This window comes from Stegostoma tigrinum, chromosome 14 (assembly GCF_030684315.1).
Source record: "Stegostoma tigrinum isolate sSteTig4 chromosome 14, sSteTig4.hap1, whole genome shotgun sequence".
NCBI classification, from domain to species: domain Eukaryota; kingdom Metazoa; phylum Chordata; class Chondrichthyes; order Orectolobiformes; family Stegostomatidae; genus Stegostoma; species Stegostoma tigrinum.
The window spans coordinates 42,595,354-42,609,619 of record NC_081367.1 but is presented as its reverse complement, the minus strand read 5'-3'; the positions used below and the strand labels follow the sequence as shown (position 1 = coordinate 42,609,619).

General features: G+C 39.2%; 1 protein-coding gene across 6 annotated transcripts in view; it reads left to right on the top strand.

The window, feature by feature from the left end:
- LOC125457614 (arf-GAP with coiled-coil, ANK repeat and PH domain-containing protein 2-like) overlaps window positions 1–14,266 on the top strand; it is a 155,466-nt gene that overhangs the window by 127,081 nt on the left and 14,119 nt on the right. For 2 of the 6 annotated variants that reach the window (XM_048542090.2, XM_048542088.2), the window contains 8 exons: window positions 98–306; window positions 945–1,014; window positions 1,478–1,572; window positions 2,322–2,503; window positions 4,206–4,307; window positions 10,639–10,734; window positions 11,058–11,266; window positions 11,831–11,940. In XM_048542090.2, coding sequence (XP_048398047.1) covers window positions 98–306; window positions 945–1,014; window positions 1,478–1,572; window positions 2,322–2,503; window positions 4,206–4,307; window positions 10,639–10,734; window positions 11,058–11,266; window positions 11,831–11,940 — 1,073 coding nt within the window. Of the gene's footprint in view, window positions 1–97; window positions 307–944; window positions 1,015–1,477; window positions 1,573–2,321; window positions 2,504–4,205; window positions 4,308–5,175; window positions 5,294–10,638; window positions 10,735–11,057; window positions 11,267–11,830; window positions 11,941–14,266 lie in introns of those variants that run through there. The other 4 variants (XM_059651103.1, XM_059651102.1, XR_009446667.1 and 1 more) reach the window with 3 other exon arrangements.

Genomic DNA, 14,266 nt, shown 5'->3' with positions numbered 1-14,266 from the left:
ATAAGTGACTGTTTGTTTGTAATTTTATAATCTGTGGTCTTATGAAATTACTTGGGGCTTGATTTGAAAGAAGGAAACTTTGTTATTACCTTCCTAGAAACTAGATAGAAGATCATCCCCTTCTACCAGCAGTCTGGACTCTGGGAGTGAATTGAAGGAGCGACCAGTAAAAGGAGAAAGTGCACTTCAGCGTGTGGAGTGCATTGCTGGCAATACATATTGCTGTGACTGTGGCCAGTCAGACCCTCGTTGGGCAAGCATTAATCTTGGAATCACTCTATGCATTGAATGTTCAGGAATTCACAGGTATTAACATTGCTAAAATAGGAAACATTTATAACAGATCAGGAAAGAATTGTATTCACTCACTTGGTATGATTTAAGCTTAATATATGTTGAAATTGCTGTTTTCATTGAATGTAGAGTTTACAGGTAACTGAATTTTTGCTATTCTATTTTGGTAGGGTATTGGGCTATCAATTAGGGACAAAATCGGCTCAAAATTTGTGATTTAATTCTGTCCAGTTTTATAGGGTTATGAAGGGATATCTCTAAAGAAAATTACAAGAAGGAAAGGATTAGCTTGACCATTAAAAAACAAAGTGCAGATGCTGTAATTCAGGAACAAAAACAGAAGTTGCTGGAAAAGCTCAGCAGATCTAGTAGCATCTGTGAAGGGAAAAAATGTCCGAGGTAACGTTTTGGGTCTGGTGACTGGTTCTTGGGAAGGGTCAGCAGACTCAAAACGTTACTTCTGATTTTTTTATTCACCACAGATGCTGTCAGACGTGCTGAGTTTTTCCAGAACTTCTGTTTTTGTTAGCTTGACCATTGTCAATTTAACTTATTGCTGTTCTGTTAAGCTTCTGTACTTTGTAGGAGTTGAACTAGTGATGAATGTTGGCATTATTTGTATTATTTTGGTTTTTTTTGGTTGTGCTTAGGAGTCTAGGTGTCCATTTTTCTAAGGTGCGTTCCCTTACACTGGATTCATGGGAACCTGAGCTCTTAAAAGTAAGTCTTTTTTAAAAGAACTTTGTGATTTCTTGTCACGATTTCTGTTAAAAGAATGTTTTAGACAGTGAGCCTGTGTGTTTAGTATTTATATGTTAAATCAGTTGCTGAAATTAATGTGAGCATGTTGCATTATTCAGCAAAACACCTTATTTCCCATTATTTCGTCTAGGGCAACATCAAAGATGCTTAAAATATACTTGCCCACTTTGATACAATTTTATAGTTGAGGTGGTGACATCTGAACTTAATAGCATAGTGATATTTTTAACAGGTGAATCTGCATCTCAAAACAGCATTTCAGAGAATTTGCAGTTTCTTTCTTCGAGTTGGAAATTCAAATTAGCAAATAAAAATTTAATCATGAAGTTAGAACAAAGATATTACGAGTAGCCTACCAATATAGTTTGTCGTCTTTCCAAGTGAACTTTGCTGAAATTTATATCCTCATTTTCTTTGACAGCTTATGTGTGCACTGGGAAATAACATTATAAATAGAATATATGAGGCAAGAGTTGAGGAAATGCATTGTAAAAAGCCAAATGCAGGAGATTCAAGGTAAATAATAAAACTTCTTTATAATTTAGTTTTTTTCTCGGGTAAACGTGTGAACTTGACTAAATAGGTTTTAAATTATGGTACTTAGAATCCTACAGGGTGGAAACAGGCCCTTCGGTCTAACAAGTCCACTCTGACCCTCAGCATCCCACCCACACCCATCACCCTATAACTGACATAATCTACGCATCCTGAACATGTGGGTAATTTTAGCGTGGCCAATCCACCTAGCCTGCTCGTCTTTTTACCTTCAACTTCTATTCTTATCAATATTAAAGAAATAATGACCCCATTCAAACGAGTTTTTTTTAACATTTATCCCTCAAGAAATACACTGTAAAACAAATTAATTGATCATAGTTTGTTTTATTCTAGATAATTTGTTTGATATGAAGTACCATGAGATATTTCTGAGGAATTAGATGAAGTATAGAATATAAATAGAAGTTTTTGTTTTAATGGGGTAGATTATTGTTCAAAAATATTTCAGCTGCCACTGAAAACGTTTAATAGAATAATGGTGACACTGGTTGTAACTTATGATTTCTGTAATCGGAATATAAAATAAAAATGTTTGACAGAAGACTTGTAAACTATCAATAGAAACTGCATGTAATGTGTATAAATACTTAGCATTTGCTACCACATGTTACATAATCACACAACAGTGTGTTGCTTTTAAACTGTAAGGTACTAAATGTCTCTTTTTTTGTGCCTTTCAAGTACTTTTAATGTTATGCTATTGTTAGGCTTGAGAAGGAAGCTTGGATCAAAGCTAAATATGTTGAGAAGAAATTTGTGCAGAAATCCCACAGAATATCTTCAACAAAAGAAAGTCCACAGGTTTTACCACAGACCGAGCAACTTGAAGGCACACATGAACAAGCCTCCAAATTTCTATCCATTCCAGGGAGCAGTTCGAAATTTTCAGGTAATAATCTGTGATATATCATGTGAAAATAGAATAAGAACTTGTAACGAGTAATGGGGAAAAATCATTATTGAATTATGGAAAAGAAATGATACCACACATATTCCTGTCTCTTTTTTTTTGTTTAATACCAGTAACCTATAACTGTGGCCTGTATTTTGTGGTAAGCGGTGAAGTGACGACATATTCTGCTGACAGCAAAGAAAGCTGCTTTCAAGTGTATAGTGATCTCCATGACACAGATTTCTCCTTACTTGATGTTCATTTGAATCTGGTGCCATGTCAAGAGGATCTCTGGATCTCTGTTCAGTCACAGTGATGTCAGCAAGTGGAATGGGCTGCCAGACACATTGAAATATGCTCACAGACAGCAACTTAGAAAACAAAGAGCTCTAATTATCCATTATATTTAATTAAATTTTACAGATAGCATTATTAATGATTTGTGTATTCACCTGGGATTAAAATATAATCTGAAACATCATGAATGGCCTTCAGAAAATGTTCAAAAAATATATGATTACATAATGGAAAATTTGATGTTCCAGAAATATAAAATCTATTTTTCAGGGCCAGAGAAACTGAGTAACTTTTCTGAGTAATATGAATGCACTTTGCTGTTAAAACCACTGTTGAACCATTCAACTTTATGTAACTTTAAGAGGTCCTGTAATAAGGCAATAGTATTATTTTTAGAAAGAGCAGGTTGTTATTAATTTAGTGATTTTTGTTTTTGCAATCTGCGGCAAACTTAAAAGCAGGTTTAATGAAAGAGTAATGTAATTACTGAAGCAGCTTTGTGATTAATTTCTTATGTGCAAACTTAGAGTTGTTAATTTCATAGGAATAATGGCAGCAAATGATGACCATTTCATTTTCATTATTACCGCAAAATCTGGGTTCATGACTTTTTCATCTGTGGTAAAGAACTCAAAAATACGATGGCTCAGTTTTATGATGCTACTTGCTAACCTTGAAGAAAGCTGGCTATAAATATCTGTCGATCTCTGTGGCCTGGATTTTACCTTTCTCAATAATCATTTGGCACTAGAGTCAAATAAAAGGGATCTCCAGGCATGCAACAAAAGTAATATCAGTAGCCAGTAACTTCAAAGAGTCCTCATACAGTAAACCAGGATTTTAAAAGACCTAGATTTATCCGTAGCATACAAATTAGAAGTTGAAATAAATTTTATTTTTTTTAAAATTAATCAGAATTTTATGACATTTTAATTTTAACATTGCACCGATATCAAAGTAGTTTTCCAGGGTTAGAAGTTATCAGCAGTTTTGACTTTCTAAGATGTTAAATATGTAATCTCACCAACATTAAGAAAGCATAACTTTCACAGGGATTTTAACATTAATATTACAGTAATCAAGGAGAAGTTCTTGACAGTTCAGTGATTTTTTTTTTAAAAATGTCTTTCATCTGTTGTTCAACTGCATATTCTTTGGAGAAGTCTGGAATCACTATTGGAACTTTTAATTCCAAATGTGCAAAATGCAGATGTTGCTGACGGTTTTACCCCTACCACAAAATCCTGGCTGTTCTGTCTACCAAATGTTGTGATTCACTTTAGAGTGTTTCTAATTAAAATCTATCTTTCAGTGTATTTTTCTTTGAATATTTTAAAAGAAATTTCCTCTGTTTTCCTCTATTACAATGGCTGCTTTGCTTTGCTAACATGCATGTAACCAGCTGCTGTTAGTAACACTGAGCCACGTCGGGAGTCTCTCTTCTGTCCAGATGAGCTAGACTCGCTATTCTCCTACTTTGACACCTCTTCAAAATCTAGTAGTAGTAAGTACTGCACATATGAAGCTTCTCAGTGCCTGTGCTACTAAATTCATCTACTGCTTGATTCTGCTTATGGGTGTATGTGAGTTTTGACCTACCTAAACATTTTAAGTGTTTAATAATTAAAGTGGCACTTTCCTTCATCCATTTGATTTTCCCCCTTGTATTTGCAGTTGTTGTTTTTCATTGTTAATTATATTGGCTTTTGCAGAAAGAGTATCATAAACTGATTTTATTTTTGTAGTTTTCGTGAAATGTTGGGATGATTGGTCTTAAACCATGGTTTTTTTATTTGTAAATTGTTTTGCATCAGTGTAAAGCTTATCTCAATGTGAATGAGCATTGTTGCATTCATCTTTGTGTGTGTAAGATATCATAGCATCAAAAAGGTAAAGTCTGTTTGTTTTTAGATTTATAGATTGAAATGGTTGCTTCCTAGTCTGGAACTTGAATATTCCTGCATCGCGAAACATGTTGCTAAAGGCGTTTGTCTTGCATTGATCAGGACAAACCCAAGAATGCCAAATTTCAAACAATCTCAGTAATTTATACTACCAGATAAAAGGACTGCTGACTGGTAAGCTCAGTGACTGAGACATTGTCATAGGGAAACCACAGGTTCCTCATGCTTCTGGGCAATTTGAAAATGCAACACATGAACATATTTCTGTTGTTGGAAGAGAATGTGTCCTCGTCTATGCTTGTATGTTGTTTCTACCAAGCATAAATGAGCCATGTTATGAACTTGACTAATTTTTTTTAGTGATTAGTACAGCTAATAACACGCTGAAGATTATTCAGAAAGTGCTGTCCAATCGTGGGATCACATCTAACAGTAGTTTTGTTTTTGTTTTGGGTTTTGTAAATGAAGTCTAGTTGGATGCAGTCTGTGCTCCTGCCTATTTTGAACACCCGGAAGTTGGATGATATTCTGCATATCACACAACTGAGCAATTCACGCATGAACTTCAGTGCTGGTGAGATGTCAGGTACGTAGGCCATGTGTTCCAACAATTGGCTAATCTGACTGAACAATGTGTCTGTCTGGCTGTTCCTAAGAACAGCCAGAGTACAGACTGTACTCAACCAGAGCATGTTCACTGCAGACAAAAGGAATTTTACAAGCCATATGCATTTTTTGAATAAACTGGAAGCGTGCAAGCCCTGTAATACCTTGTTAGAACCTCAGCTATTGACAACATATATTAATTACTTAGACGAGAGTACTAAATGTAATGTCACCAAGCTTGCAAATGTCACAAAGCTGGGGTGAAAGGTGAGTGGTGATGAGGATGTAGAGATGTTTCAGTGTGATTTGGACAAGCTGAATGAGTGGGCAGATGCATGCCAGATGCAGTAAAATGTGGATAAATGTCAGGTTATCCACTTTTTTGAAAGTAAAAAGAGGAAACAAGGTAATATCTGACAGGCTATAAATTGAGAGAAGGAATGTGCAACAAGACCTTTGTGTCTTTGTATACCAGTCACTGAACGTAAGCCTGCAGGTACAGCAGGTGGTGAAGAAGGCAAATAGTATGTGCAGTTGTGGTCATCTTACCTGATGACGAATGCTGTTGCTGTAGAGGGAGTGCAGTGAAGGTTTACCTGACTGATACATAAACTGAAGTTGCTGGAAAAGTTTGGCAGATCTGGCAGCATGTCTCAGAGAAATCAATTATCCTTTCACATCAGGTGAGCCTTCCTCTCAACTGATGGTAGCTAGGAAAATGTTGGTTTATATAGAGAAGGTGGGGGAGGGAGCAAGGAGTAAATGATAGGTGGTGATAGAGCCCAAAGAGAGAAGTCAGTTGGATAGACAAAGGAGTGGATAATAATCTGGCTGGGAGATTGAATAACTGTTAATGGAGACTGTTAGTAGCTAGCAATAGGTAGTGTGTATTGGCAGACTATATAATAACAAGGCCTGGTGTGTGGGGTTGGCGGCTAAGGCATGGGAAAGTACAGGCCCCAAAATTATTGCACATGATTTTGAGTCCAGAGGGCTACGGCGTCCCCAATCAGAAAATGAGGTAGTGTTATGCTGCAGCTGTCCAAAACTCTGGTGCGGCCACACTTGGAGTATTGCGTACAGTTCTGGTCACCGCATTACAAGAAGGATGTGGAAGCTTTGGAAAGGGTGCAGAGGAGATTTACTAGGATGTTGCCTGGTATGGAGGGAAGGTCTTAGGAGGAAAGGCTGAGGGACTTGAGGCTGTTTTCATTAGAGAGAAGAAGGTTGAGAGGTGACTTAATTGAGACATGTAAAATAATCAGAGGGTTAGATAGGGTGGATAGGGAGAGCCTTTTTCCTAGGATGGTGACGGCGAGCATGAGGGGGCAAAGCTTTAAATTGACGGGTGAAAGATAAAGATGTCAGAGGTAGTTTCTTCATTGAGAATAGTAAGGGAATGGAACGCTTTGCCTGCAACGGTAATAGATTCGCCAACTTTAGGTACATTTAAGCCGTCATTGGATAAGCATATGGACGTACATGGAATAGTGTAGGTTAGATGGGCTTGAGTTCGGTATGACAGGTCGGCACAACATCGAGGGCCGAAGGGTCTGTACTGTGCTGTAATGTTCTATGTTCTCAGTTCTTCTAGGTTGTCCTTAGCTTCGCTGGCGCACTGCAGCAAGCCTGTGACAGACGTTGGCCAGGGAACAGGGTGGAATGTTAAAGTGACAGGCAGTTGGAAGCTCAGGGTCTATTTTGCAGGCAGAACATAGATGCAAAGGTTCCATTCCGTTCCATTCTCACAATTCCTCTGTCTCCGTTGCACGTGTTCAGATGAGGCCAACTTCGACAAGGTAGCCTCCAAAATGTCCACCTTCTTCCTTGACTGAGAATTCCTGAGCACGGCTTTTGACCGGGGCCTCAACCGAGTCTGACCCATCTTCCACACTTACACCCACACCCCCTCTCTCCCCTCCCACAACAGAAAGGGTTCCCCGTGACCTTACCTACCATCCCACCAGCATCCACATCCAGAAGATCATCAGATCCATTTCCACTACTTCCAGCGCAATGCCATCACCAGACACACACACACTTTCCCACCACCCCAACCCTCCCACCCACGTTTTGCAGGGACTGTTCCGTCTGGGACACCCTGGTCCACTCTTCCTGCACAAACAATAATCTTCTACAGCCCCACTGCACCTTCCCCTACGATCACCGAAGGTATAATCCTTGCCCATTTACCTTCTCTGTTCTCAGCATCCAGGGGCCTAAACAGACCTTCTAGGTGAAGCAACACTTCATACAATGTCGTCTACTGCATTTGCTGTTCACAATATGTTCTCCTCTACATTGGGAAAACAAAGAGTAGACTGGGTGACCTCTTCACAGAACATCTATGTTCTGCCCTCAAAAAAAGATCCTGAGTTTCCAGTTGCCTGTCACTTTAACACACCACCTTGTTCCCTGACCAACATCCCTATCTCAGACTTGCTGCAATGTTCCAGAAAGTTCAGTGTGAGCTGGAAGAACAACACCTCGTTTTCAGCTTGGGTACCCTGCAGCTCTCTGGACTCAATACCAAGTTCAATAATTCGAGGGCCTCAAGTCTTCCATGTCCTAGCCTTCTACCTCACACACCAGGCTTTGTTATCACATAGTCTGCCTTTTCATACTATCTACTTAGCCACTAACAGTCTCCATTAACAGCTATTGACTCTCTCAACCAGATTATTATCCGCACCTTTGTCTGTCTAACTGTCTTCTCTCTCTTTTGGGCTCTATCCCCACCTATCATTTATTCCTTAACCCCTTCGTCACCCTAACTTCTGCATATAGTCTGACATTTTCCTGGTTAGCAGCAGTTCTGAGAAAGAATCACTGGACTTGAAACGTTAACTCTGATTTCTCTTCACAGATGCTGCCAGACCTGCTGAGCTTTTCCAGCAACTTCTCTTTTTGATTCGGACTTACAGCTTCCACAGTTCTTTGGGCTTTTATTTACCAGAGTGATTCCTGGGATGCCGGGACTGTTGTAGGAGCGGTTGAGTCAGTTACGATTGTATTTGCTGGCATTCAGAAGAAAGAGAGGGGAATCTCATGGAAAGCTGTAAAATTTGAACAGGGTTATACTGTGCTCGTGCAGGGAGTCCAGAACTGGGGATCACAGTCTTAGGATACAGGCTAAACCGTTTAAGAATGAGGTGTGTAGAAATTTCTTCACACAGAAAGCGGTGAGCCTGTGGAATTCACTTAAAACAGAAAGCAGTTGAGACCAAATATTTGTTTCAGAGATAGTAGGAACTGCCGATGCTGGAGAATCTGAGATCACAAGGTGTAGAACTGGATGAACACAGCAGGCCAAGCAGCATCAGAGGAGCAGGAAGGCTGACGTTTCGAGCCCTTCCACAGAAATGGCGGTGCGGGGTTGGGGGACAATGAGGTTGGAGGCTGTGGGTGGGAGGTCACCTGAGGGGTAGAAGGCGGCAGCAGCGGTGACAGTAGGTGCGTCCTAAGTGTCTGTGGTGTTGGCCTCGGAAATGGAGGCGGTAGGATCAGCAGCAGTGTTGATAGTGTTCGCTGTCCTGGAAGTGGCGTACCCAATGGCGGAGGATGTGACGTCATCTGTGGTTGCTCTGACAGTGGCCACATGGCCAATGGTGGCAGGCACATTGTGGGGAGCGTCCTGGGTAGGGTTGGGGTTTTGGGAGATGGAGGAAGCCCATTTTGGGTGGTAGGCACCAGTAAGTTACTGTACTTACAGTTTTTTGTGTCCAATAAAGCTGAGTAGAATTGAGAGTTCAGATTGTGGATCCTATGAAGAATAAAAAACAGGAGAGGTCCTTTGCAGGTCTGGGAGAGGCAGGCTCTGAGCTGGGTTAGGCTTGATTGTAGTGCCAGAAGACACCAGTGCATTGCTGTGAGTGTGTTTCAGGAGTCGCAGGGAGAAATGCTTCTAACGTATCTCAATTTTCTGAATGTAGACATTGTCACAGTTGGGGAAAAATTGGGAAGGCCTGAATGTGGACTGTAGTCCATTGGGGATGATCTGGTTCCGTAGGCAGGTATTAAGAAAGGTGATGTGGCTGTCATACCTGGTTTGCTTCAGGATGTGGTCAAGTAGTTTCAAGGCCTAAGAGATTATGAGAGAGTTGCAGTGGGAGAGAGATCCACTGAGGTTTTTCCGGAGGGAGGAGGGTAACTTCTTCAGGGTAGACATCCTTAGAAGAGGCTTCGCAGTGGGGTTAAAATTGTTTCAGAGATAGGAGAAACTGCAGAAGCTGGAGAATCTGAGATAACAGGGTGTAGATAATAAAATGTGAGGCTGGATGAACACAGCAGGCCCAGCAGCATCTCAGGAGCACAAAAGCTGACGTTTCGGGCCGAGACCCTTCATCAGAGAAGGGGATGGGGAGAGGGCTCTGGAATAAATAGGGAGAGAGGGGGAGGCGGACCGAAGATGGAGAGAAAAGAAGATAGGTGGAGAGGAGAGTATAGGTGGGGAGGTAGGGAGGTTCATCCAGCCTCTCATTTTATTATCTTGGATTCTCCAGCATCTGCAGTTCCCATTATCACTAACAGGGTGTAGAGCTGGATGAACACAGCAGGCCAAGCAGCATCAGAGGAGCAGGAAGGCTGACGTTATGAGCGTAGGCCCTTTTTCAGAAATGGGGGAGGGGAAGGGAATTCAAAGAACTATCCCGTAATTACCATATGTCTGCTGTGTTCATCCAGCTCTACACCTTGTTATCTGCGAGCAAAAATTTGTATGATCTCAAGGAAGAATTGGATGTAGCACTGGGCGCTAAAGGATCAAAGGATATTACAACAAAGCTGTAACAGCCCACTGAGTTGGATGATCATCATGAATGGTGAAGCAAGCTTGAACCACCAAATGTCCTGCTGTTGCACTTATGTTTCTATGTCACTTTAAATGTGTCTGTTTCTTGCCCCTTTATTTTTGTGGTGTAAATTATTGAGATTGTTGATTTAAAATTTGGCATTCTTGCATTTATAGATCCCCGTGGAACTTAGTAATATTTAATCAAGTCAAAATTATTCAGTTTATTTAATAACATTCAGTATTCAGGTCTTATGATATTATTCTATTCTGACTGTGTGTTTGTAACATTAGCATTTTGATTTTATAAGATTTAAAGCCTGCAGTCTGAGGGATAGAATAAAATAATTCCTTTGTTATTAATAAGTGTTTTAATTCCAAATCTGATTTGCAGCTCGATGCCAAACATTTTACAATTTGTGTTCAGATAGTGTATTAATTATATTCATAGAAACTTTGATATATCAAGTAAAACTGGAAGAGTTATTATCAGCTTGACATAGTCCATCTTCTTTAACTTCTTTGTTTCTTTAAAGGAGTAAAAAATTCAGGCAGTGATGTACCATGTAGCTCTGAGGGCAGCAAGGATATAGTAATGTCTGTAACTTCCAATAACATCTTACCTGAACCAGGTTGGTAGCATTTTGCCAAGGTGAATAGCAGTTGCATAAATTAACAACTTTATATTTAGATACATATCCATTTTGTGTTATCCTACATTACACGTACGTATTCATCTATCTTTTATGTAGTTAGAACTTAATTTATTCTAAACTGAGTTTTGGTTCCTTAACTTTGCAATCTGTCTGTAACCTGGAAATTTTTGAGTAGAATGAGAGGAATGTGTTCATCGTTAAATATATGTAGAATATAATGCCAGTAGCTTGAAAGCTGAGTATCTTCAGCAGTATAATCTTTGATTAAGGACAATCCTGAAGTTTGTTTGCTTCTTTAGAAATTTTGGAAGCATCTACTCTGGATGGAGGTGAAAGGAATTCATCTGTCTTTGAAGAAACAATTATTTCTCCTGGATTACAATTATATAAAGCTGCATATGTTCGAAGTCTTCCAGATATGGCAGAAGCATTAGCCCATGGAGCTGAAGTAAACTGGATTCATGCTGAAGATAATAAAGCAACTCCTCTTATTCAGGCTGTACTTGGGGTAGGTTGACTCAGAGGGCTTTTTCCCCTTCTTGTAGTGTTATCTGTTTAAAGACTGTATGTTTACTGAGTCCCAAAATTGAAGATTGGTTATCGGCATCCCCTGATGGATTAAATTTATTAAGGCTGGTTGCACACTGTTATGTTCCTCTGATGTTATCCTGATTATTTAGATAATAATATTTGAATATTATCAGGTATCATTGTGTCTCTGAATTTTCACTATGGTCCAAGTCAATGGTATGCCGTCATAATTATATAACTCAATAATTGTTTTATAATCATTACAATTTCAGGCATACTCTAGGGAAATTTCACTGGTGCCTGTCATCTCAAAACTAAATGAGACTGAAATATGGAATTTTAATGAATACATTTTCATTGTTCATTTACTCCACTCACTTTTAATCTTGCTCTTCAACCCTTTTTTCCCTGTTCCACAGGCCTTTCCCCCTTCATTCCTTTCACCAAATGTGTTTTTCTTTAATGCTACTGTTTATTAGTCACTTGACTCACATTTATTTGTGTTTAAATTTGGATCTTGAAGTTGTATCTCTTATCACAGGGCTCTTTGGTTGCCTGTGAATTTCTGCTACAGAATGGAGCAGATGTGAACCACAGAGACTGTCATGGAAGGGGACCACTACATCATGCCACCATCTTGGGTCATACTGGGTAATAAATTTGTTTACCTTCACTAGTGTGCAAATATATTTACTCCTTTCTTTATGCCTATTGTAATGGAGTCAGCTAATGGATGTTTTAAGGCCCGAAAGCATTTTGTTTCCTTGTTTCCCGGGCATGCCTCAGGATTGTTGCATATTTTTGGAGGAAACCTACTGGCCAAATCTATAAGTGTGCAGGTTGCCAGGTAACTCTTATCATCATTGGAAATTTAATAGGTCAGCTTGCCTTTGCATTTCTGGAGGGACATTATCACTGAAAGGATGAAAGTCAGTTCAGGCAAATTAGTGAGTGCCAAGGAGCATAACAACGAATTCTTGATCTTTTACTGTTCACAATCCTAATAGTAACAGGAAGATGGTACTTGTGCAACATTAAAATCTTCTGAAACTATCAAGAAAAGGTCTCAAAATAAATGGAATCCACTGATATCATGGGGTTAAGAGTTGCTTTACTGGTGGGAAAGGTCATGCACACGGCTAGGAACCGTGATGAAGGGATTCCTTTTTGAATGGTTCTCATCACATGCCTCATGTTACATGCTATGGTTGGTAATTTACGAGTTTGGTACTTGAGGCTAGAAGGTGTGGAGATACAATTTAGAGAGTTAATCGTTGAGGTTCTATTGGGTAAAATAAAATGTTGCAATAATTAATAATTGCCTGAAAAAGAGAGAATGCTAGAGATCTCAGCAGTTTTGGCAGCACCTGTGGCGAGAGGAAGAGTTCATTTTTCGAGTCTGATTTGGCTATTCTCCAGGAACAGACTTTTGCAAGATGTTATGAATTTAGACTAACACTATATACAAATGTAAGTTTAGCACACATTGGCGGTAATGTATGAAGTGTGATTTAGAGACCAGTTTGAGGTTTTGGTGTATGCAGGGTAACAGGTTTTCACTCTGTGATCATTAATTCTTTTACACAGGGTTTTTTGTGCTTGAGTATTTTGTGACTTTTTTATTCTTGGTGGTGGAGGTTGCAATGCTAAAAGGTGCTATGCAAGTTCATATTGAGAGTTGCTGCAATCTATTCTGTGTATAGCACATGTAATCAGGGTGTTGATAGTAGAGGAGGGATATATTGAATACCGTTTACAAATGGATGACTGTATCCTAGATAATGTTGAGCTTCTAGATTGTACACAGCCAGATGCTAGCGAGTATCCCAAAGCTCCTGGAGAGATGAAGCATGTAACACAAAATGACAGCTTTGGATCTGCTCTTGCAGTTTTGTTATTAATATGACCAGTCCCATTACTCTTATGGTCAGTGAACTCTCTTACAACTAATGTTTGTGGTGGGTGAGTTGACAAATGTATTTTTGTTGAAGATCATCTGGTTCAGCTTCTTTCTTTTTGAAGATGGTCTGTACCTAAAGTTTATTTTGTGCACATATTATATATTGTTTGTCAGCTCTGTTTTGATTTTATCCATGTCCTGTAGGCTGTGAACTTAGGCTGCTGTATAGCAGAAGAATTATGAAAAGGTCTGAACAGTGTAAAATTGTCACAAAGCTGCACAGACCCAACTCACCGATTTGATCGGAGAAAACCATAGACTCTTGAAGTTCCTGTAATAATGTTCTGAGGCTGTGTGATTGGCTTTCAGTTCAACCACTTCTTTGTGTTCAGTGATGGCACCAACCATTGGAAGATTTTTTCCTAACACTTGTTGACCTTTGCTTTGCTAAGATAACAGCACCTTTGTTTGGTGCTGCTATCTGTCAGAAGCTGTATGATGCCTTTTAGTTATAGAAGTGGGAGCTTCTTCGTGTTTTTCTGGGACGTATTACTAGCTGTGCGTCATTTAAGTTAAAATATTTTCTTTTAATCCAATTTTTGTTTTATTCATTTTAATTCATTAGCTGTCCTCTATCCAGGTAAATGAGTTCCTTTAGGATTTGATTACTGACCAGGGCTGTGCTAACTTTGTCATGTTGAGTGCTTCGTACTGTTATCCTTTACAGCTGCTAGTAATTTGTAGGTTACTCATTTATGCTTTCCTCTTTTCTTTTGAACAGGAATGTTACAGTCACCCCTGTGTTTCTTTGATAAATTATTTTCAAAGCTTTTCTTTAGAAAATGGTAGCAAGTAAATATGCTGTAAAATAAGACAGGATTTGTTTTGGTAGGGAAAGCAAACTGTAAAGAGCAGACAAAATTACATTTGCATAAATGCTTTGGAACTTTGCAGGGTGTAGAGAAGTAAGCTTTTCACAATATTTTCTCTTTGGTGAAAGGGTTTGGCGGAGTTGATGATTCGGAGTTTCTCAATACTTTCTTCTGCAAAAAAAAACAACAATAAATCTGAAATTGA